The 22,670-nt window shown below is 49.5% G+C and overlaps 1 protein-coding gene across 3 annotated transcripts in view; it reads left to right on the top strand.

Annotated features, from left to right (window-relative positions):
* Window positions 1-22,670, top strand: part of CYFIP1 (cytoplasmic FMR1 interacting protein 1) — a 92,295-nt gene that overhangs the window by 12,701 nt on the left and 56,924 nt on the right. For 2 of the 3 annotated variants that reach the window (XM_081243214.1, XM_081243212.1), the window contains exons 2-8: window positions 12,096-12,218; window positions 12,294-12,383; window positions 13,639-13,716; window positions 13,887-13,988; window positions 15,046-15,227; window positions 19,516-19,612; window positions 19,713-19,841. In XM_081243214.1, coding sequence (XP_081099340.1) covers window positions 12,102-12,218; window positions 12,294-12,383; window positions 13,639-13,716; window positions 13,887-13,988; window positions 15,046-15,227; window positions 19,516-19,612; window positions 19,713-19,841 — 795 coding nt within the window. In that variant the 5' untranslated portion in view covers window positions 12,096-12,101. The remainder of the gene's footprint in view (window positions 1-12,095; window positions 12,219-12,293; window positions 12,384-13,638; window positions 13,717-13,886; window positions 13,989-15,045; window positions 15,228-19,515; window positions 19,613-19,712; window positions 19,842-22,670) is intronic. The other variant, XM_081243213.1, reaches the window with a different exon arrangement.

The raw sequence follows: 22,670 nt of genomic DNA, 5'->3' as shown, positions 1-22,670 counted from the left end.
TGTGCGGGGGGCCAGGCCTTCCCTGCGGTGAGCTGGGCAAGTGTCCGCCCCTGGCAGGCCTGTGTGCAGGCTCACTCTCCCTCTTTCTGGGGCAGGAAGCGGCCCCGGTGTCACGGTGGATGGGGAGCCCCCAGCCTAGTCGGGAGGTTGGTGGCACCCTCTCCATGGTGTGACCACCCCCCAGTGCCAGAGACCGCCGAGCTTGGCTCCATCCTAGAAAGAACACACCGAGCTGCTACTGTTATCTCCCCTCGTGTCTTAAACATGCACTGGATTCTGTGTGAAAGATGAAGGCCGCTGGAGTCACAAAGAAATGGTCAGGGGCTTCCCTGGTGGCGCAGTGGTTGAGAGTCTGCCTGCCGATTCAGGGGACGCGGGTTCGTGCCCCGGTCCGGGAGGATCCCACATGCTGCGGAGCGGCTGGGCCCGTGAGCCATGGCCCCTGAGCCTGCGCGTCCGGAGCCTGTGCTCCGCAACGGGAGAGGCCACAAGAGTGAGAGGCCCGCGTACCGCAAAAAAAAAAAAAAAAAAGAAAGAAATGGTCAGGCATTAGTAGACCAGAGGAATCCCAGACCTTGGGGGAAAACGAACCCCCACCACCACTCCAGGAGAACCCACCCCGTCCCAACCTCCATCCCACAGCAGTGTGTCCAGCTCTGTGGGGCTCACCTGTGTCCTTGGTGCGTGGCCGCGGCAGCTATGGAGCATTTCCGTTCCCCAGGGACCCGCTGGGGGTGGCGGGAGTGGCAGGGCGCAGCGCAGAGGCGTCAGGCTGGACCCGTGTGGGCGCTGCACGCTGCGAGGGGCTGAGACTTTCCTCTGGCATCCTAGATCCATTTCCGTCTTTTGTTGATTGATTTATATTTGCATCAGGTTCATTTTTCATACAAATCTCAGGAGGCATCCCAGTTCGTAAAATGGAGAAAACACGGGGCTACTTTGCCTTGCCATCGTGGGGCACCCCGGAGTTCCAGGGAACATGGTTTGAGAACCACAGCTGTAAGCATATAAGCAGGAGAGCGATAGGATCAGAGTCCTAGTTTAAAAGGAATGAAAAAGGAGCGTGGCAGGCTTGAGGGCGGCGTAGGAGCTCTGGGTTGGGAAGAGGCCGGGCAGGCCGCCCTGGGGGAGGAGGCGTTCAGGAGGCTGAGACACCGCTGTGCCTTGAGGAGACCCTGTCCCAGGTCTGCAGACTGAGGCTGCGGGCGCCGGAGAGCAGTGTCAGGAGGGAGGGGCTGACAGGCTCCAGACCCCTCGGCCGGCTCTCTCAGACTTCACCTATTGTCGTGATTTTCAAGCAAACTTGATTTTTGTTTTTCTGTTGATGCAGCAATTGTTTTGAGGTAACTGCAGAAGAGACCAGTGCCGCTTTCGAGAATGGAATTTAAAATTTTTGTGCACTTTGCATTTCTTCAGTCGTAAAGCTGGGCAGAAGATGGTGTTTGTTTTTTAATTTTGAAGTTTTTGCCTAGAGATCATAGCAGCCCCATTCTCTCTCCCCACCCCACTTGATCTGGGGAAAAAGGCTGGAGTTGGAAAAACATGTTGTTTAAAAATGCGGGAGAGAAAGGCACAGTTGAATAAAGTATGCTTCTCTTCCTCAGATGATTTATTTTACATGTGAACAGATTGCACAAAAAATGGGACGTTTGTACTTTTCTGGGAAGTACTGTTATTTGTATATATAGAAGAGGAAGAAAATCAGTGTGCGTCTTGTGCATGTTAGCAGAAACATTTCGTAGTTTGTTGTGGTTTGGTTATGCTGTGGGGTTTGACAAGTGAAATGCTGTCAAGTTGTAAAGTAAAAAATATTACACATTTGGAGATGCTGGGGAGACCCTCTTTCCAGAAGAAGCACCCTGTCGCTCAGGTCACGTGGGCTTGAAGGGTGGCATTGACACACAGGCAGCGCTGTCACTGTGGTGCCACAGTCAGGACGTCTGGATGGGCATCTGAGCCATGAGTTCTGCATTTTCCCTCCTGTGGTTTTGCCATGTTTTGCAACCTGGGTGTCGAGCTGCCTTGGCAATTCTGTTTTAAAGCTCACCGGGCCTGTGCAGAATGCCTGCTTGCTGGCTCTTGGCTGGGATGCACCCTCACTTAGCTTTGCGTCTGACCCCGGGCCCCATCTGTGCTGGACGCCCTCCCTACCTGTGTATGGCGCTCACACAGCCTCCTGCCCGCCCTGCCCCGTCTGTCTGGCCCAGCGTGCCCCCTGGTCTCCAGTTCCTGGCCCATGGGTTGGCATCCCCCCGCTGCAGCCCTTTCTCGGGGCATCCAGTTGCCAGCTCCTGCTGCCTGACCCTCCAGGGTCTCAGGGTCAATTTTTAGTCCCATTTATGAGCTGGGTCCACATCCTCCCCCCGCCCCCAGTCCCTGGAAGCCTACTGTTTATTAATAGGCACATACCTAGTGTAAGTTTTAATTTCATTTGTTTTCATGGACAGTAAATTAAGACCTTGCCTTGAGGAAAGTGCTAGATTCTCTGAAACTATGTGCCAAGTTCTTTTATGGGTGTGAAAGACCAGTTGGATTTAAATGCTTGATTTGTGGAAGATTTAAATTCAGCTGCTTTTGGGAAGAGAAGTAACCAGAAACCGAGTTTGCTTGCTTAACTGCTTATGTTTTGAGCTGTTTCTCTTAGTGTTTTTAACCCAGCCTTCTAAATGGTCGCCCTCCTCAAGCTGATGTCCCTTCCCCACTGGGCTCCACCTTTTTTGCTATTTATTTATTCTTGCTCTTTGTTTTTACCTTATCTGCTGATAGATGAATGTTCTCTTCCAAATACATGCAAGTGATTCAACCAGAAAGTGTTTTAGCTGTTTTTTTTTGTTTCCAGAGCAGTACTAGAGGTATAGATGGTCATAGAAAATAAATACATCTCCACGGTGATAGAAGTTTATCCTCTAATCTGGCAAAACACAAGGCACCCCCCTCCGTGGCCCATGTCCTGTACCAGGCCGGTCCCCACAGGCAGTGCGGACTGAGGTTGTCTGGGCCTGGAGGGAGCCTTGTGTGTGGTTGGCAGAGGTGCATCGAGGGTCTGAACCAGGCCTGGACCCTTCAGGAGTGGATGCCTCTGGACGCTGCACTCTCCGGGGCCTTCTCAGGGAGTCTGGACCGTGGACCTCCGAGGGCGCCCCTCCTCACTACCCCCACCATCTGTCCTGGCGCCTAACCTTTTTTTTTTTCCTCCCGCTGCGGAGCACAGGCTCCGGACTCACAGGCTCAGCGGCCATGGCTCACGGGCCCAGCCGCTCTGCGGCACGTGGGATCCTCCCAGACCGGGGCACGAACCCGCGTCCCCTGCATCGGCAGGCGGACTCTCAACCACTGCGCCCCCAGGGAGGCCCGCGCCTCACCTTTGAGGTCCATCTCCTAAGGCACCTTTCTTGTCTTGCTCCTTTGTTTCATCTTGTCTCTGCAGCCAGTGTTCTGATGGGGAGCCTGTGTTCGCCCAGTGATACTGGCTTATTGAAAACAAACATACCCATACACATACTTTTTTCCTCTTTTCCTTTTAATCTCTTGGTGCCCCCCATGCTACCAGGTTGAAAATTAGTCTCTCCGCTTTAATTTCTATTCATTCTCTGCAGCCTAGCCTAAGTGTTCTTTTTTCCTTTTTTACAATGGTTGAATTATGTAAGGACTCGTTGTCTGTTATTACCTTTGAACTGAACTACCAGCAAACAGAGGAGGCTTCCCTTTCGTCCTGCCCAGAAACAGGGAAAACGATCAGATCGTGCTCATTCAACAACAAAAGTCCTGTTATCTGCTGTTCTTGCTTTTGAAGTGTGTGGTGGCTGCTGCGATTCACGGACACCATCCTCTTCTCTCCCTGGGCTGCTCACCGCAGCCCGTCCCCATTCCCAGCGCTGTTCTCTCGACCCCAGCAGCTGCTCTGGGGTTCGGGCTCTTGCTGCCCCTCTCCTGCCCTCAGGCCTGGCCGGCTTCTCTACCGCTGTGCTCGGCCCGGGTGCACACGGTACCTGGCGCTGGGGTCACGCTGGCTCTGCCCTTACTCTGTGGCCGTGCGGCTCTGTGCCTTGCTCTGATCATCTGTCAGAGTGTGATGACCTCACCCTGAGGGTGACCGTGAGGATGACTTGTTGGGAAGTTGTAGGGTGATCTAGGCTGAGGGGTGGACGGTGCCACGTTGGGGAGAAAGGGGGGCAGCGGCCATGGGGTCTCTAGCCCGGCACTGGGAACCTTGACCTCCTGCCCACCTGAGGTGGCTTGATCCCCATCTGTGGTCCCCTGAGCCCACCTGGGGTTCTCTGATGCCTGCCTGTGGTGGCCACCTGAGGTTCAAAGGGTGCCTTCCTTGGGCCTTAGCTCTGGTCACACATCGGCTCCAAGTCCAGGAAGGGTGCCCCCAGCTCGCTCTGCTTGTGAGCTACGCCAGAAGCATTGTCTAGGTGCTGGTCCTGGGTGGAGTGGGGTTGGTGCTGCTCCATGCAGGGGGTCCATGTCATGGCAGGAGAGGGGAGGTCCCCTTACGGAGGCAGGATTTCAAAGGCCCTGCCCTGCACAGACCTGAGCCTGAGTTTCGGTTGCAAGATGGTGTGTCAGCTGAGTCAGAAGAGGCCCTGGGCCCCGGGAGGCCCTCACCCAAGGGCAGGGGGTGGGGAGCATAGGAGGAGGAAGCAGCTGGGCCCCGGGGTCTCGCTGGCTGTGAGTGTTGCGGTGTGTCACAGCACAGCATCCCTGCATCTCAGCCGTACCGGGGAAGCTCGCCCACTCTCCGCCTCTCCAGCTCACAGGCGTGGGCACACCGTCCGAGTGCCAGGGCCCTGCCGTGGGGCCCCAGGACACTGCCCGTTAAAGGAACAAGCAGGGTGGGTGGTGGTGCACAGGGCGGGTGAATTGCCACCAGCTCAGAGCTCTGGCTTCCCGCTCGCCCACCCTACCTGTGGGGAACTGTCCAGAGTACGCGTGTCCCCAGAGCCCCGGGGATCCCTGAGTCAGGGACACTCCAGCAGCAGCAAAGTGAGATCAGCATGTCTTTTTTTTTTTGGCTGCACCGTGCCGCATGCAGGATCTTAGTTCCCCCTACCAGGGATCGAACCCGTGCCCCCTGCAGTGGGAGCGCAGAGTCTTAGCCACTGGACCGCCAGGGAAGTCCCAGTGTGTCCTTTTTTGAAATCTTTATTTTAAAAACTCGTAAACTTGCAAAATAAATTAGTTGATAGCTTGTTAAAAGGCAGTTCCGCTGACATCTTTAAATTCATTTTTATAACTTGACAAGCTGTAGGGATCAGAAACAGGGTTAGGAACTGCTGCTGAAAGAAATCAGTCAAGGAAGAAAAAGCCTGGCTTTCCTGTTTTTGGGTGGACAACGTCTGTTTGCAGTTGTTTCACCCCCAGGGGGAGGAAGGATGGGTGTTGGGGGCGGTCACGGACCAGAAGTGCTGACGCTGGTACTTTCAGAGTGAGGCCCGAGTGGGTCAGCTGGTTTTTGCTTTCAGCAGTCTTTTTCTGCATCGAGCCTGTATTGTTTTATGATCAGAAAAACACCAGCACGGGGATGGTTTTCGTGGCCAGTCAGCAGAGGGGTGTAGGGACCCTGTCTGGGAGATTCTGCTCTACCCGATCTTGGCTGTGTTAGTCTGGGCGGCTTAGCAGACTCCCTCACAGCGCTGGAGGCTGGAAGTCTGAGATCGAGGTGTCGGCAGGGCTGCTTCCCTCCGAGGCGCCTCTCCGTGGCTTGCAGACGGCCGCCTTCTCGCCGTGTGCTCACGTGGCCTCCCCTCTGTGTCTGTGGTCACATGCCACCCTGCTGTGACCAGGCCCCAAGCCGTGGAGCCGTATGAGCTCCTTGGAGCTGAGCCAGAGGAGACAGAAATGCAATCGAGTTGTTAAACCGTAAACTCCCGCATGGCAGCGCGGGCAGGTTTGGGTGCGTTCCAAATGTGTTACTTTGGTTACGCTCTTGGGCTTTGGCACCAGTGGAAGCCCGCTGCAAAGGCGTGTGGGTCCTTCAGGTGTAGTTGAGGCTCCGTCCCAGGGCCGTGCAGTGACCAGACACACAAGGCCCCTGTGTCGTGCTGGGAAGGAGCCCCAGTGGGCCCGACGTGAGGCTGGGAGGAGGGGCTGGCGAGGCTCTGGGTCTGGGTGGCAGCGGGCACGGGTAGGGAGCGTGGGTCACCCCTGACGAGGGGCGGCCGTTAGAGATAGAGAAAAGTGAACGGAGTTAAAGGGAATTCTGAGCTGTCAAAGAAGAAGGCGAGACGGAGACGGGGGACTTGGACTCGGAACTGGCAGTTCCAGGTTTCCTCAACAGGTCAGGCAGAGGCCGGGCAGACGTGCGTTTGTGGAAGATGCACGGGTTGGAGAGTCGCGGGGGTGCCCGTGGCCCTGGAATTGGGTGTTTGTAGGGGGTGTTCCTGACCGAAAAACATGGGGAGGGAAATGCAGCAAATAGGAGAGAGCCTCCGTGAGTGGCGGCGGGGCCTTGACCCGTGGTTCACATGGAGCTTAAAAGATGCTATGAAAGAATGTTCCACAACGTCAACGTTTTTATGGAAGTTGGAAGGGAAAAGTAGCTTACAAAACAGCTTCTATCATCTTGTTTCTGTGACGAATCAGGGGATTATGGATAATTTCTTTTTTGTTTTTTAATCTTTATTGGAGTATAATTGCTTTACAATGGTGTGTTAGTTTCTGCTTTATAACAAAGTGAATCAGTTATACATATACATATGTCCCCATATCTCTTCCCTCTTGCGTCTCCCTCCCTCCCGCCCTCCCTATCCCACTCCTCTAGGTGGTCACAGAGCACCGAGTTGATCTCCCTGTGCTTGGATAATTTCCTTTACCTTTCTATATTTTCTGATTTATCTACAATACATATTGCTAATTTTTTGCTCCTAATTTTTTAATTGTAGTAAAATATACATAACATATAAAATTTGCCATTTGAAACATTCACACTGTTGTGCAGCCATCACCACCGTCCATCTCCAGAACTTTCTCCATCTTCCCGAACTGGAACTCTATGCCCATTAGACAGTAACTCCCCAGTCCCCGCCCCTCCAACCCCTTGCTAACCACCATTTTACTTTCCTTCTATGAATTTGTCTCCTCTCATGTGAGAGGAATCGTGCAGTATTTGTCCGCTTGTGACTGGCTTATTTCCCTTAGCATGTCTTCAGGGTTCATTCATGTTGTCTCATGTGTCAGAATTTCCTTCCTTATTAAGACCACATAATATTCCACTGTATATATAAACCACAACAAAGAAATATGTCCTTACACATTGATTGGAAATAAGTTGAACATTTGACATTTTTCCTGGGATGTGACCCAAGTGTGTCACGGAGGCTTTCTGCAACCCTCGTGCACCAGTTCCGTACCTGGGTTCTCCTGGACTGTCCCGGGCAGAGGTGGGGGAGGGAGGGGGTCCCGCGGGCACTGGGCAGACAGCCAGGGCGGCCTGTCATGTGAGCTGTGTGGCTGTCCCAGGGTGGTTGGCCCGACCAGTTTTTCTCATTGACTCGCGGGGGTGGGAGGCACAGAGGTGAGGCCAAGCAGCCCCGAGGGGCCGCAAGATCATCGTGGGGCAGCCTGGCCCCTTGGAGGCCATCAGCTTTGAGGTGCCGTGTGTGGGCACCACTGGGGCCCCGCACTGGCTCTGCAAGGCAGTGACCAGGATGAGGATGTGGCTCTATGCATCCCCCGTCCTGGGCGTGTGTCTTTTCTTGAGCATGTGGAATAGGAAGTTGTGATGCTAGAAGGAAGTTGGTAATGGAAGGAAAAAGTTTTCATTATTTTGAAAAGTATCTGCTACATTTAAAATTCATAGTTAGCACCGTGCTGTCGGGAGGGGTGTTCTGTGAACCGCCGTCAGGCCCTGTCGCTCCCTTGGTGTCTGTCCTGTGTGTCCTGCTCATCTCCTGCTGCTGGCTGAGAGCTGTGGTTGTCTCCAGGGTGGAGTTACTTCCCCTTTCGGCGCCGTCAGCGTTTGCCTGGTTTGCCGCTCTCTCGTTAGTGCATCCACCCTGAGCGTGGGTCTGTCTCCTTGCTGAATGACCTTCTGTCGTTATGCAGCCCCAGACTTTATCCCTGGTAACTTCCTGCTCTGAAGTTGGCTTTGTCTGACACTCAAGTAGTCCAGCTTCCTTTTCTTGCACAGTTTCTCTTTCCCCCTTTTACTGTCAGCCTACCTATGTCATTATGTTTGAAGTGAGTTTCTTATAGCTGGCATATTGCTGGGTCAGGAGTTTTAAAATCCATTCTGGTGATCTGTGTCTTTTAATTGGTGTGTTTCAACTTGTGATAAATCTAATTATTGATATGTTTGTTTAGTTCTACCATTTTATTATTCGATTCCTGTTAGATCCCTCCCTCCCTCTCTGTTTCTCTCTCTTTTTGGCTTATAAACAATAGAAATTTATTTCTCACAGTTCTGGAGGCTAGAAGTCTGAGATTAGGGTGTCAGTGTGCCAGCATGGTCAGGTTCTAGTAAGAGCCTATGATATTGTGATTTTTAATAAGAAACATATATTTGGTCTTTGCCTGTTTCTGCCACAGAGCTCCTAAATCCAGGGAATTTCCCAAGAGATGAGAGTGACAGAGGTGTCTTGATACAGCAAACTCCCTTCAACCACACCTGAGTTTATGTTAATGTGGTGACTTTTGGAAAGCACCTAAGGATGAGAGCTGGCTGCCAGGGGAACCAACTAGGAATGGAGTTGGAACTTTAGGTCCCATTCATTGACCTCTGTCACTAGTGACCAGTGATTTAGTCAATCATGTCGGTGTAATGAAACCTCCATAAAAACCCAAAAGGACAGGGGTTCAGAGAGCCTACAGGTTGCTGAATGTGTGGAGATGCGGGGGGAGTGGTGTGCCTGGAGAAGACATGCAAGCTCATGCCCCTTCTCGCATACCTCACCCTATGCATCTCTTGCCTCTGGCTGTTCCTGAGTTATGTCCTTTATAATAAACCAGCAATCCAGTCAGTAAAATGTTTCTCTGAGGTCTGTGAGCTGCTCCAGCAAATTAATGGAACCCAAGGAGGGGGTCATTGGGACCTCCCATGCATAGCTGGTTGTTCAGAAGTACAGGTGATAACCTGGTCTTGTGATTGCCATCGCAGGGAGTGGCTGTCTTGTGGGACTGCGCCCTTAACATGCAGGTAGGTAATGTCAGAATTAAGTTGAGTTGTAGGACACAAGCTGGTGCTTGATGATGTGGGGAAACCCACACCTTGGCACTGGTTACACAGTCGGAGGGCCCTTCTCTGGACTGCAGACACCAACTGCTCATTGTGTCCTCACATGGCAGAAGGAAGATCACAACTCTGAGGTTATTTGAATATTTTTTAGTGTTCCATTAAAATTGTTTTAAACAGTCTTTTTATGAGTTACCTATATTACTTTGTATAGTTTTTTTAAGTGGTTGCTTTAGGGATTACAAATACATGCTAACTTTTCAATCTACGTGGAATCAGTATTGCAATACTTCAAGTGAAATGCAAAAATCTTACACCATGTAGGTCCTTTTGCCTTCTCCCTTTATGTTATAGTTTTTTTTGTTTGTTTGTTTTGGGTTTTTTTGCGGTACGCGGGCCTCTCACTGTTGTGGCCTCTCCTGTTGCAGAGCACAGGCTCCAGACGCACAGGCTCAGCGGCCATGGTTCATGGGCCCAGCCACTCCGTGGCATGTGGGATCCTCCCGGACCAGGGCACGAACCCGTGTCCCCTGCATCGGCAGGCGGACTCTCAACCACTGCGCCACCAGGGAAGCCCTATAGTTCTCTTACATACTACATTTCTATACACTGAATACTCCCTCAGACAATATTTTCATTTTTGCTTTCAGCCACCAAACATCTTTTAAAGACCTCTAGAGGAAGCTGTCTACTACTCTGTGTACTCAGTGTTTACCCTTTCTCTTGCTTTTGCTTTTTATGTCCCAAGTTTCCTTCTGGTATCATTTCCTTCTATTTGAGGAACTTGTGTTCGCCTGCTGTCTATGGATCCTTTTGATTCTCCTTCCTCTGAGCATGTCCTTATTTCATCTTCAGGACACTTCTTTTTCAGCCTAAAAAGTGCCTTCTACTTCTTTAGGTCCCCCTGGTTTCTGGGGAGAGGTCCACGTTCAAATTGTGAACGTGGTCTCTAGGTCATGAGCCACTTTTCTCGGGCTCTTTTTAAGATATTTTTTTCATTGTCTTTATTTTTCAGCAGTGTGACTGTGATGTGTCTGGGTAGGGATTTCTTTAGGTTTATCTCGTTTGGGGTCTCTTGAGCTTCTTGAATCTGCAGATCAAAGTTGTGCCACATTTGCAAAGTTTTCAGTCATGTTTTCAGCTATTTTTCCAGCCATGCCCACTTTGCTCCCCTTTTTGCACTCTGATGAGACAGTTAGACTTTTTCTCTTGTCCCAAAGGTCCTCAAAGCTCTTCATTTTTTTTCAATCTTTTTTCTCTCTGTCATTCAGATCATTTCTTTTGCTCTGTCTTCAAGTTCACTAATCTTTCCTCTGCTTTTAAGCTCATATGGGGAGTTTTTAAAATTTCAGTATTGTATTTTTTAGTTCTGAATTCCCATTTGGTTCTTTATTTATTTATTTGCTGTCTTTCAGTTTTTTGGTTCAGTTCAGGAGTGCTATGTTTGTTTAGAGCATTTTTAGAGTAGGTGCTTTAAATCTGGTAGATAGTTGTAGCATCTGTTATTTTGGTATTGGTATCTGTGGCTCATCTTTTCCCATAGGGGTTAAGACACTACTGGTTCTTTGCTGAGTAGTTAAGGATTGCAGCTGGACATTTTGGATATTATAGTATGAGACTCTGGGTCTTGTTTAAATCCTAGGAAAATGTCGCTGTTTCCATTTTAGCAGGCAAACGACCTCGTTTGATTTAGGTGCAGTTCTGACCTGCCCTCTCTGGGTTACGGTTCCATGTCAGTTCTGTCTTTGGAGCCTCAGCCATGCCATTGGATCTGGCCTGTGTGTGCCTCCTGTGGCTGTCTGGGACCTGGCCATGGTCTCAGGGCTTGGGGTGTCAGGATCAGATCCACACAGCTTGGGGGTGGGCCTGACATTCATGAGCAACTTTGGGGGCTTGCTCTTCCAAGCTTCTTCCTCTCCACACCGGCCTTGGGGCTTTCCAGGGGCCTGGGGTTCCCTTGTTGGTCCTCTAACCAGTATGCCGGGGCTCTGGAAACCTGCCCTGCCATACACGTCCACGCCCATGCCTTGCCTGGGGCCCGGTTGCCAGGTGGAGCAACGGGTGCTTCTTCCTTCAGTTTCTTGTCCAGCCCGCTTGCCGCCCTTTCCTTCTCAGAGTGAACGTAGCTTCCCATGTAGCTGCCCCACGCAACCTGTCTGAGGTCAGAGCTACCCCAGGATCCTGCCAGGGGCGGGGTTGCTTGGTGTGCCCGTCTGGAGTCAGAGCTCGTCCCTGAGTCCTGTCCAGGGTCACAGCAGCACTCAGCGGAGGCAAGCTGGAGTGAGCTGACTCCTCTCTCCTGGAGCTGGCGTAGCCGGGGCAGGTGAAGTCCATCTCTGTTGCTGGGCTTCTGTCTGGCGGCTGCAGAGTGCAGGCTCTCAGGCCTCTGCCAATATTCCCTCCCTATTTCCTTCCCTTGGCCGCCGGCCCTCACCTCAGTGGGCGCCGCAGGCTGCCCTGTATTCCTGGAGGCAGGGCTCTGGCCTCGTCCATCTCTGTCCCTAGTGTGTGGCCCTGCTTGGAGGACGCGCCTGGGAAGCGCCACTGGCAGGGAAGCACCGTCGGCCCCTGGAGGCAGACATGGTACTGGAGGAGCTGTTCCCACCTCCAGCTCAGTGAGGGGTTGTCATCCCTCATGGAGAGCCCTCCAGGATGGTGGCCCTGAGGTGGTTAGGTGGCAGGGGGTGACGGCACGTGTGTTGGCCCATGCGCCCTACTCCACGGCCAGCAGAGGCTGTGTTGTGACTCCCCTGCTGGTGAGCCTGGAGAGAGATGCCAGACCCCAGGGATGGGCCGAAACCCCTCCGCCGCCCCCAGCTCCCTGAGGAGAGGGCACAGGGGAGCAGGGCGCTAAGCACCCCACCCTGGAAGGACTGTCAGGGTGCCCCATGGCCTGGGGGGACTTTGTGTTTTGTCCTAGGGCAGGATGGCAGCCCAGGTGACGCTGGAGGATGCGCTGTCCAACGTGGACCTGTTGGAAGAGCTGCCTCTGCCCGACCAGCAGCCCTGCATCGAGCCCCCGCCATCCTCTCTGCTCTACCAGGTGGGTGCTGGGCGGCCGCGGGATGCGTGGCCTGTGGTGCTGACCTCCGCTTGATGGTTTTCTTCTTCCTTGCAGCCAAACTTCAACACTAATTTTGAAGACAGAAATGCATTTGTCACTGGCATTGCAAGATACATTGAACAAGCGACCGTCCATTCTAGCATGGTAACTCTGCACAGTTTCCTCTGGGGGGATGGCATGTCTGAATAGCAAATGTCACTTTTTTTGGTATTATCCTGATAGGATACATAGTGAGGAAGAAGAGAAGAAAGTGAATGAAGTGTCTTATGTTTTTTTAAAGCACCTTTTTTTTTTTAAATTATAAGAACAATATATGCTCTTTATGAAAACCTGGCTTCTGTGGCCCAGAGAAAACCTTTGTCAGCATTTTGAGGGAACCCATTCTCCCTCTTTTATACTTGTACTCAAGCATACCAGGTACACACCCATATGGGATTTAGACTGCGTAAATGAATTGCATTGTTATTATAATTACGTATTATAATGACTTCATGAACATTTTAACATGTCATTAAAACGCACCAGATGAAGTAATTTTTAATGGCTGTCTAGTCCACTTTTTAAGTGTACAAATTTAACTATTTTTGCAAATTTTAACTAATTTGCAAAATTTAACTATGTTTACTTAGTTTGCCTTGATTTCTTCTAGTAAAAAATGCTGTGATGAACATCTTCCTAACTATATCATTAGTCTCACTGGCTAGATTTGTAGAAGTGAAGTTACTAGGTCAAAGGTTGTGAGCACTTTAAAGCATCTTAAAAACATCACCAAACTGTAGTCAACATTTTCAAGGACATCTGTGCAATTTTTGCCATTTTTACCAAAGGAAATAACGTGAAAGAAGGAGTAGGCACCAAAGCAGTTTTGAAATGATGGCAGTCCTCTTCCCATGGATACTCTCCCTGGATTTTAAGTGCTTTCCCTCCCCGCCCTGGGGACAGCAGAGCGTGTTAGTCTTCCTTCGGGGCCAGGAGGCTCTGTGTGGCTTGGTGGGGCGGCTGTGAGGACCCCGTGTGCATTCAGCTGCACTGCACGCTTCCCATGTCCCCAGCTTCAGGTCTGCACTGCCAGCAGGTGGCTTGGGGCTGAGTGGACCTGAGGTGTGGCGGCTACAGCAGGTGCCCTGGGCTGTGCTGCCCCTGGGCAGAGGTGGCTGCATGTCGCTGATACCCCTCTTCAGCCTGCAGAAGCCATGGGGGTGTTTGGGGTGGTCTGCAGTGTCACCAGTATCTTAGCAGCTGTCTCTTGGCACACAGGTCCTGGTGCTTTTCTGTCCCTCAAAGGGAGGGTCCTCCTGGCCTCTCCACCATGGTTTATGGCTCTAGCTGTTGGCGATTTGGCATCTCCTTTTTTATGATTGTTCTGCTTGCCTTTGATTTGCCCCGTGTACCCCTGCAGAACGAGATGCTGGAGGAAGGCCAAGAGTACGCCGTCATGCTGTACACCTGGAGGAGCTGCTCTCGGGCCATCCCGCAGGTGCCCCATCCCAGCCAGACCCCACCCCCCCACTGGCCACGCCCTCATCCCCCGTCCAGTCGTCCCCGCCCAGTCAGACCCCGCCCCACCTCTGGCCTGCTCCATCCCAGCGCACTCCCGACATCCTCTCTGGGTTGAAGCCTCTCTATGTCATGTTTGTTTTCTCCCAGGTGAAATGTAACGAACAGCCTAACAGAGTGGAAATTTATGAGAAAACCGTGGAGGTCCTTGAGCCTGAGGTCACAAAACTGATGAATTTTATGTACTTCCAGGTAAAACAGTGAAATAATCGTAGGGGTTTAGAGGCACCATCTACTAACTAAACAAAGTGCATGTAAATTCAAGCGATCACAATAGCTCTGAGAGCAAAGGGAACTAAGCCTTAGACAGTCCAAAGCGTTACTGGCCCTTTCAGAATAAGTGCTGCTGCTGGGTTTCACTTCTCTTCTCCCCTCCAGAGTGAATTTGTAGTTCCTGCACGGAGACTACTTTCTGTCAGTACACTTACAGGCTTACACTTTCGATTCATCTGGTTTTCAGGTATTTTCCCCCCACTGTCCACTCTGGTGGGCTTCGCCCTGGCCTTGGCTCCTTCTTGCCCTTGGGTTAAGCAGAGTGGCCACAGGGAGAGACTTGCTGGCTTTTTAAAAGACATAGTTTAGAAATGTGTGAAAGTTTTTATTATAGAACCCTTTAGCGAAGGGAGAAGGGAGAATATAGAACTTCTTAGGTGATGAATTTTTGTCTTATCTTAAAAATTGTCAAGTGGAAATCCTCCCACCCCCTTTTTTTTTTTTTTTTGGCGGTACGCGGGCCTCTCACTGTTGTGGCCTTTCCCGTTGCGGAGCACAGGCTCCGGACGCGCAGGCTCAGCGGCCATGGCTCACGGGCCCAGCCCCTCCGCGGCATGTGGGATCTTCTCGGACTGGGGCACGAACCCGTGTCCCCTGCATCGGCAGGTGGACTCTCAACCACTGCGCCACCAGGGAAGCCCCCACCCCCTTTTTCAACTCTAAAAGCTAAAGCAGTTTGCTTTACAGACATTCTATTGGAGCATTTGCTCAGTAACTTTGCTGGAATAATCAACAAAATTCTTCTACTTTGGGGACATAGTTGGTAAAGGGCAAAGTTGATGATGATTGTTACAGAGCCAAGGCACGTGGAAATCACTTTCTAGAAACATGTCTCTTTACCCGAGCTGTAAACATGCACTCGTTGGTTGGGTGCTTCATCAGCGAGTAACGTGACTCTGGACCCTGTGCTTGGAGCTGGGCCTGGGGTTGGCCCGTCCCTGAAAGCCGCGTTTCTGCCCCCGCTTCCTCTGCGCAGAGAAACGCCATCGAGCGTTTTTGTGGGGAGGTGAGGCGCCTGTGTCACGCGGAGAGAAGGAAGGACTTCGTGTCCGAAGCCTACCTGATCACCCTGGGCAAGTTCATCAACATGTTTGCCGTGCTGGACGAGCTGAAGAACATGAAGTGCAGCGTGAAGAACGACCACTCGGCCTACAAGAGGTGATGAGCGCGCCGGGGACTCAGGGCCGGGCTCCCGAGCGCGCTGGCGTGCGGGGCGCAGTGCCCACGAGGGTCAGTCTCGTCCTGTGGAAGCGGACCGCCAGCGCTGCGAGGCGTTCTTGTAGGCTTTGGGGGCGTGGCGGGGGCGTGGCGGGGGCGGGCCCTGGGTTCTCAGCACCGAGAGCAGTGCTGTGCTCTGAGCCCGTATGGGGGCGGCGGGTATGTGGGCGCTGACGCGCTGAGCGTCTCGTCCTGGGGGCCGGAGGCTCCACGCCTGCTGGGGTCGCCCCTGCTCGTCGCTGGCTGGCTGGTGGGCACCGTCACCGCAGTGGGCACAGCTGGCCCCGGTACCCACAGGGCTCCCCAGACCAGTTGTCCAACAGAGCGGTTTTCTTTTCGAATGTGGACAACTTCTGGAGAAGAGAATTGGAGAAGGTGGGCACGACTCGGTGCTGCGTCTGCGACCCTGAGTGTGTTCGTGGCAGGTGGAGCGGAGCCGCTGGCCTCTAACCGACTCTCTAGAAAGTCTCTGCCTGGGACTGTTAAAACATGTGGGCTGGAATGAGGTGCTTCTGTTGTCTTTGCTAGACAAGGAAGCTTAGCTCTAAAATTAAATTAGAAGAGATTTTATTTTGTGTCTGAATAGGCTGTGGTTTCATTTGTAGGCGAAGAAAAAGAAGTTTTCCTCTGCCCTGCTAGGTTCTTGCCTGAGTACCGCCTTTAAGAAAACAGAGATTAATAGGAGAAAAACAAATATAATTTCATTTTATGAGTATGGGGGTCCCAAGATATGAGACCCAAAGAAGTGACCAAAGGAGGCAGTGTTTATACCTTTTGTTTTTGTTTTTTTTTGGCCACATCTGGCAGCGTGTGGGATCTTAGTTCCCCGACCAGGGATGGAACCCGAGCCCCCTGTAGTGGGAGTGCCACCGGACTGCCAGGGAATTCCCAGCGTTTATACCTTTGAAACAAAGAAAAAACAAATTTGTGAAGAATTGATAAGACAGAGAAGTTTGAGTTGGGGTGGCCAGTGAGTGAGGAGTTTCGAAGGTTAGCTCACACGGCCTCAGCCTTGAACGCTCCGTCTCTTGTGATGACGATGTCTCCTGACCTCCTGGTGCAGGGAGGGGACCTTTCATGTGGGAGGTTTGTTTCCTGCTTTCAGGGGCACAGAGGAGGTCAGAATGCCCTGCTGTGGCTGTTTCTTAAATAACTTTAATTCGGAATAATTCAGTATGCCACAGTGGCATATTTGGGGGTGGCCTACCCTGAACCCCAACATGTACCTAAAATTGTGCAACTGTTGCTGTGTCTTTAAAATGAAGTCGACTTGAGATGAGGCATGAAACAGATTTGAGGAGGGGATGGCACTGGACGTTGAGCTAGATCTCCCAGACTTTAAGCCTCCTCATTCGTGTGAAATAAGTTCAGGCGTTCCATTCATCACCTAGAGTTAGCTCTGCACGGAAGCCTAGATCTTCAGAACGACAACATCTTTTGAATTGTCCTGTTAACTCCGCTCCGGTAGGAAAGTCTGGAGTTGTCTCCATTTGATGCCAGTTTTGTGGGATTCTAAGTGCGTGTGACTCTTGGTGGAGTGTCGGGGCTTCTGAACTTCCCAGCTCAGGAGAACGACTTCTCCTAGTGGCACAAATCACTTGTCGGGTGATTTGGAGCAGCGTTCTCAGCCTTCCTGACTCTCTCAGGGAAATGGGGAGGTGGACAGCCCCAGTGGTTTTAAATTTTAAAAAGGTTTCTTTTCTCCCTCTCTCTCTTAGCAGCAGCACCTTTATTTCAAAGCCAGTCTGGAAAATAGTTTAAAGATGGGGCTGCTCTGTGGAAGGCCCCCCGGGCACCCCCTTCAGAAGTTGCCTGGCGTGTTTGCTACCCCCTAGGCTCCCCTAAGCACAGAAGAGGGCCTGGGCACCCCTCACCCATCCAGCAGCCTCTTCCTGTGACCTATGTTTGGGATCCCCTGTTGGTTGGTTCACTTTCCCAGACAATAACCTCCACTTCTCCCTAACCCTCACACGCCCACACCCAACATTCAAAACACTTTTTATGTGCACCCAGCTGGTAGTTACAACCTTTTCTGAGTGTAAATGCCAGATAACCCATATAGTCATGGTGAGGCTTAAGGAAAATAAAAGCAGGTATTCTTGGTCCCTTCCTTAGTTTCCACTCCTGCAGCTTCAACCCCCACTCAAATCACTACAGTAAAGTGAACACTTTAAAAAAGAATGTAAACATATCAGTTAATATTGTTTCACTGTATATAATTTTTTAAAACTTAACAGAAGTACGCAAGATTGCAGATTATTTCTCACCTGAAAAGTTCTGACATAGGTGGTCTGCAGCTGACGGGGTTCCATAGTGTTCAGGAACCAGAGCTCCTGCTGTCTTCCCTTGTTGCCTTTGTGGCCCAGGATGGCTGCTTGAGCTCTAGCTGTCATCTCTGCATTCCAGTCAGCAGGAAGGAAGGAGCATTGAAGGGCCCACAATATTCCTCATAAGTAAACTTTCAAGTGCCTTACAAAGTTTTGCATTATATCTCATGGCTCAGCAGTTGGTCACAGCGTGGAGATGAGAATGAGGCACATTGCTGCACCACAGAAATTCAGGGTTTATTCTGAATAAAGGGAATGGAAGGGAAGGGAAGGAAAGGGAAGGAAATGACAGTTGGGGTAGGTTACCAGTCTTTGCCATGAAAGCTTTTCTTTAGTAAAACCCCAGAGGTTCTAGGTTGCACAGATGGGTCCTTATGTGGGCAGTTTCCACTAAACTTTTTTTGGGAAGCCCTAGGTGTGCAGAATCCTCATATGTGCTTTCACCCTCTTTGCAAAAACTAGAGACTCAGCCCGTGTTGCACAGGATTTGTTGGACCTCAGTGTACAGGTCCTTCTGTGTCCACTGTTCCCTTGTCAGCCCCATTGGGTAGGTCATATAGCTATTGTTTTTCACAGATAGGGTAAGTGAGAGTCAGGAGAGTTCAGGAGGTGTGATACTGATTTATAATAAATATATATTCATCCCCATTTCTGACACAGAACTCCTAAAACCCTTAGAATTTCCTGTGATAAAAACAATAAAGTTTCTTTTGTTATGTTAATGTGGTGACTTTGGAAAGCCTCTAGTTACCCCAAGGATGGGGGCTGGTCATCAGCGGAATCAACCCTGTAACTACAGGGTTGGAACTTTCAGACCTACCCTCCTGATCTCAGGCAGGAGAGAGGGGTTAGAGGTTGAATCCATTGCCAGTGTCCAGTGATCTAATCAAGCATGTTTGTGTGAGGAATCCTCCATAAAAACCCCAAAGGGCAGGGTTCAGAGAGCTTCCTGGTTGGTGAACATGCGGAGGTTTCGGGGGGAGTGGTGCTTGGAGAGGGCATGGAAGCCCCACCCCCCTTTCCCCATATGTATCTCTTCCATTTGGCTGTTCTGAGTTGTATCCTTTCATAATGAATTGTTAATCTAGTATATAAAATGTCTTCTCAGTTCTGTGAGCTGCTCTAACAAATTCATCGAACCCAAAGAAGGGGTTGTTGGGACTGCCAATCTGTAGCTGGCTGGCCAGGAGCACAGTGACAATGTGGACCTCCAGCTGGTGTCTGAATTGGGGGGATGATGTGGCACTCTTGTGGGACTGAGCTCTTAACCTGTGGGGTCTGATGCTATCTTCAGGCAGTGTCAAACTTGTAACATCACTGGCAACTGGTGCTAGAGAATTGCTTGGTGCTGCAGGAAAACCCAGCCCTCATGTTAGACTTGGTACCGGATCTTAGGTTTGTCCAAGATGGAGCTGCAAATTGGTGGTGGAATCAGGATTCTGTCGCAGACCTTTGGCACCAGAACTGCGTGGTGTGGTCCCTGACTGTCGGGAGGTTTGGCTGCCCAAAAGTTTCCCAGCAGGAAACCTAAACAGTGTTGGCCATCAGCTCTGGAAGTCACAGAGGGAGTGTCCTCCTTTCTCAAACTTGGGGACAGGGAGCCCGGGGGAGAGGCCAGTGTGTAGGTGCCCTTCAGGAAAGCCCGTGAGAAGTTCTGCCCCATCTCTGAGGAAGTCCATCAGCTATGGACAGGAGGGTCATGAGCTATCCAGGTTGCAGAGAGACTTACCTGGAGTTCAGGGGAGAAGCTGGAGGAGGCTGAACTTGTAACCAGCATCTAAGATGCACATTTCTACAGATAACCGTAGCGAGAGTAAAGTAATTTTGATATTCCCAGGCTGTTTTTCTTGAAAGTCACTAAGCAGGTTGGTTGATTAACCGCTTTTTTTCCCCTTTCATAGGGCTGCTCAGTTTTTACGTAAAATGGCAGATCCACAGTCCATCCAGGAATCACAGAATCTGTCCATGTTCCTGGCCAACCACAACAAGATCACACAAGTAATTCACACTCTTGCTGCTCTGGCGGATGGGGCGCATCACTGGGGGGCTGAGGGGCAGAGAGCGGTCAGTGACACAGGTGTCTCACTCTGTGTTTCAGTCTCTGCAGCAGCAGCTCGAAGTGATTTCTGGCTATGAAGAGCTCTTAGCAGACATTGTGAATCTGTGTGTGGACTACTATGAGAACAGGATGTACTTGACGCCCAGTGAGAAACACATGCTCCTCAAAGTACGTGTGTTGAGGGTAGGCTGCCAACAGCACCAGGACATAGGGGCAGCCCTGCTTTCATGAATAGGCTGCACTTTATGATCGTTTGGCCAACCTTTTCTCTCATGCTTGTGTGTGTGTGTGTGCGCGCGTGCGCATATATAGCACCCTTTGCCCTACAAGTCCTTGATGCATTCCCGTGAGTGTGTTCCAAGCTTGACCCCAGTGCCAGGTAGATCACATGCCCATCCCTGAAGAATGTGCTTGTGGCTGAGGAGTCCCGGGTCAAGGGCCTTTCTCAGTATAAAGCTTGTAGCAGAGGTTATACCAGATTCTACGTGGTAAGGATATAATTCCTAGAAATTTACTATACTGTGTCACCATGATTATAGCAGACTTTTGTTGGTCAAGAAACATGCCATTTACCATATTCCTCATTATTATTCTGTTTCAAATTGGGGAGGTTTTCAGTGATGTTTCTCACTGGGAAGATGAGAAGGTGGTTCTTTTTTTTCAAACAAAAGTTTAATAACTTGTACATGGGAGAGACCCAGGAAAACTGAGTAACTCCGAGAACATGCTTCTGCCATTCTCTTCACTCTGCTCTCTACCTTCATGGAGGGCAGCTCTGGGGGACCCTGTTCTGGGTGTCCTGCTGACCCAAAGCCCTCCGTGCAAGTGGGCCCATCTCCAATACTTCTTCCCTGCTGGGGAGCAGCATGGAGGGATCAGAGCGAGAGGACACTGCCCAGTGGAGTGCTTTGTGGCAGTGGAAACATTTTGTTTGCACCTACCTGGTGCAAGAGCCCCCTGGTCATAAGTGCTTATGGAAATCCACATTTAGTATTGCCTTGTGCTTGATGAGAAGTGGAGCTGATGTATGCACCTGGAAGAGGACACAAGAAATGACATAAAATAGCTTCATGTGAAGGGATAGCTATTAATTTTGGAGGGACTTTTAAAAATGCTTTTTACCAAAACTAGAAATATTAAAATTATAAAAAGAAAAATCTCATTGGTAAAGGCAAATATACAGTAGAGGTAGTAGATCAACTACTTACAAAGCTAGTAGCAAGGTTAAAAGACAAAAGTAGTAAAATCATCTATATTCACAATAAGTAGTTAAGGGGTGCACAAAACAAAAAGATGTAAAATATGATGTCAGAAACATGAAGTGTTGGTGGGGAGTAAAACTGCAGGGTTATTAGAATGAGTCTGAACTTGAGATCATAACTTAAAATAATCATATATATATATGATCATATATAGCCATATATATATATATATATGGCTATATATATATATATATATATATATATATGGCTATATATCAACCTCATAATGATTGCAATCAAAAATTTATTTTTAAAAATTTTTAATAGATACACAAAAAAGAAACAGGAATCTAAACATAAAACTAAAGATAGTCATCAAATCACAAGGGAAGAGAGCAAAAGAAGAAGAAAGGGACAAAAAGGAACTCTAAAAAAAACCCCAGGAAACAATAAAATGGCAGATGGAAATATCTGTTGTGTTTTGGGGATTGGAAAAATTAACATTGTTAAAATGACCATACTACCCAAGCCAATCTACAGTTTCGGTGCAACCCCTAGCAAAATACCAATGGCATTTTTCACAGAACTAGAACAAATAATTCTATCATTTGTATGGAAACCAAAAAGACCCCAAATCATCAAAACAAATCTTGAGAAAGAAGAACAAAACTGGAGGTATCACATTCCCTGATTTCAAACTATACCACAAAGCTACAGTAATCAAAACAGGAAGGTATGGCACAAAAACAGACACATAGATCAGTGGACCAGAGAGCTCAGAAATAAACCCACACTTAAATGGGCACTTAATCCATGACAAAGGAGGCAAGAACACGTGACAGGGAAAAGACAGCCTCTTCAATAAGTGGTGTTGGTAAAACTGGACGGCTACTTGCAAAAGGATCAACCTGGACTACTCTCTCACACCATATACAAAAATAAACTCAAAATGGGTTAAAGATTTAAATGTTAAGACCTGAAACCATAAAACTCCTAGAAGAAAACATATATTTTAGATCTGTCTCCTTAGGAAAGGGAAACAAAGGTGCAAATAAACAAATGGGACTACATCAAACTAAAAAGCCTTTGCACAGTGAAGGAAACTATCAAAATGAAAAGGTCACCTACTGAATGGAGAAGACATTTGCAAACAGTATATTCAGTAAAGCGTTAATATCCAAGATATATGAAGAACTTGTACAACTCAATATCAAAAAAATTTCAGTTTAAAAATGGGCAGAGAATCTAAATAGGCATTTTTTCCAAAGAAGACAAAGTGCTGGCGAGGATGTGGAGAAAAGGGATTCCTGGTGAACCCTGGTGGGAATGTAAATTGCTGCAGCCACTAGGAAACAGTATGCTGGTTCTTCTACAATTACCATAGGATCCAGCAATTCCACTTCTGGATATTTATGTGAAGAAAAGAAAAAGATATATGCACACCAGTATTCATTGCAGCAGCATTGTTAACAATAGTCAAGACACAAAAGCAACCAAAGTGTAACATTGATAGATGCATAGGAAGATTTTATATAAATAAATAAATAAGTGTGTGTGTGTGTGTGTGTGTGTGTGTGTGTGTGTATAATGGAATACTATTCAGCCCTAAAAAAGAATGAAATCTTGCCATTTGTGATAACATGAATGGACCTAGAGGGTATTATGCTAAGTGAAATAAGTCAGACAGAGAAAGACAAATACCATATGATTTCACTTATATGTGGAATCTAAAAAACAAAACAAATGAACAAACATAAAATAGAAACAGACTCATAGAGACAGAGAACAAACAGGA

The sequence above is a fragment of the Mesoplodon bidens genome (assembly GCF_964165515.1).
Source record: "Mesoplodon bidens genome assembly, chromosome: 8".
NCBI lineage: Eukaryota > Metazoa > Chordata > Mammalia > Artiodactyla > Ziphiidae > Mesoplodon > Mesoplodon bidens.
The sequence above is the reverse complement of the archived record's forward strand: the minus strand, read 5'-3'. Positions and strand labels throughout refer to the sequence as shown.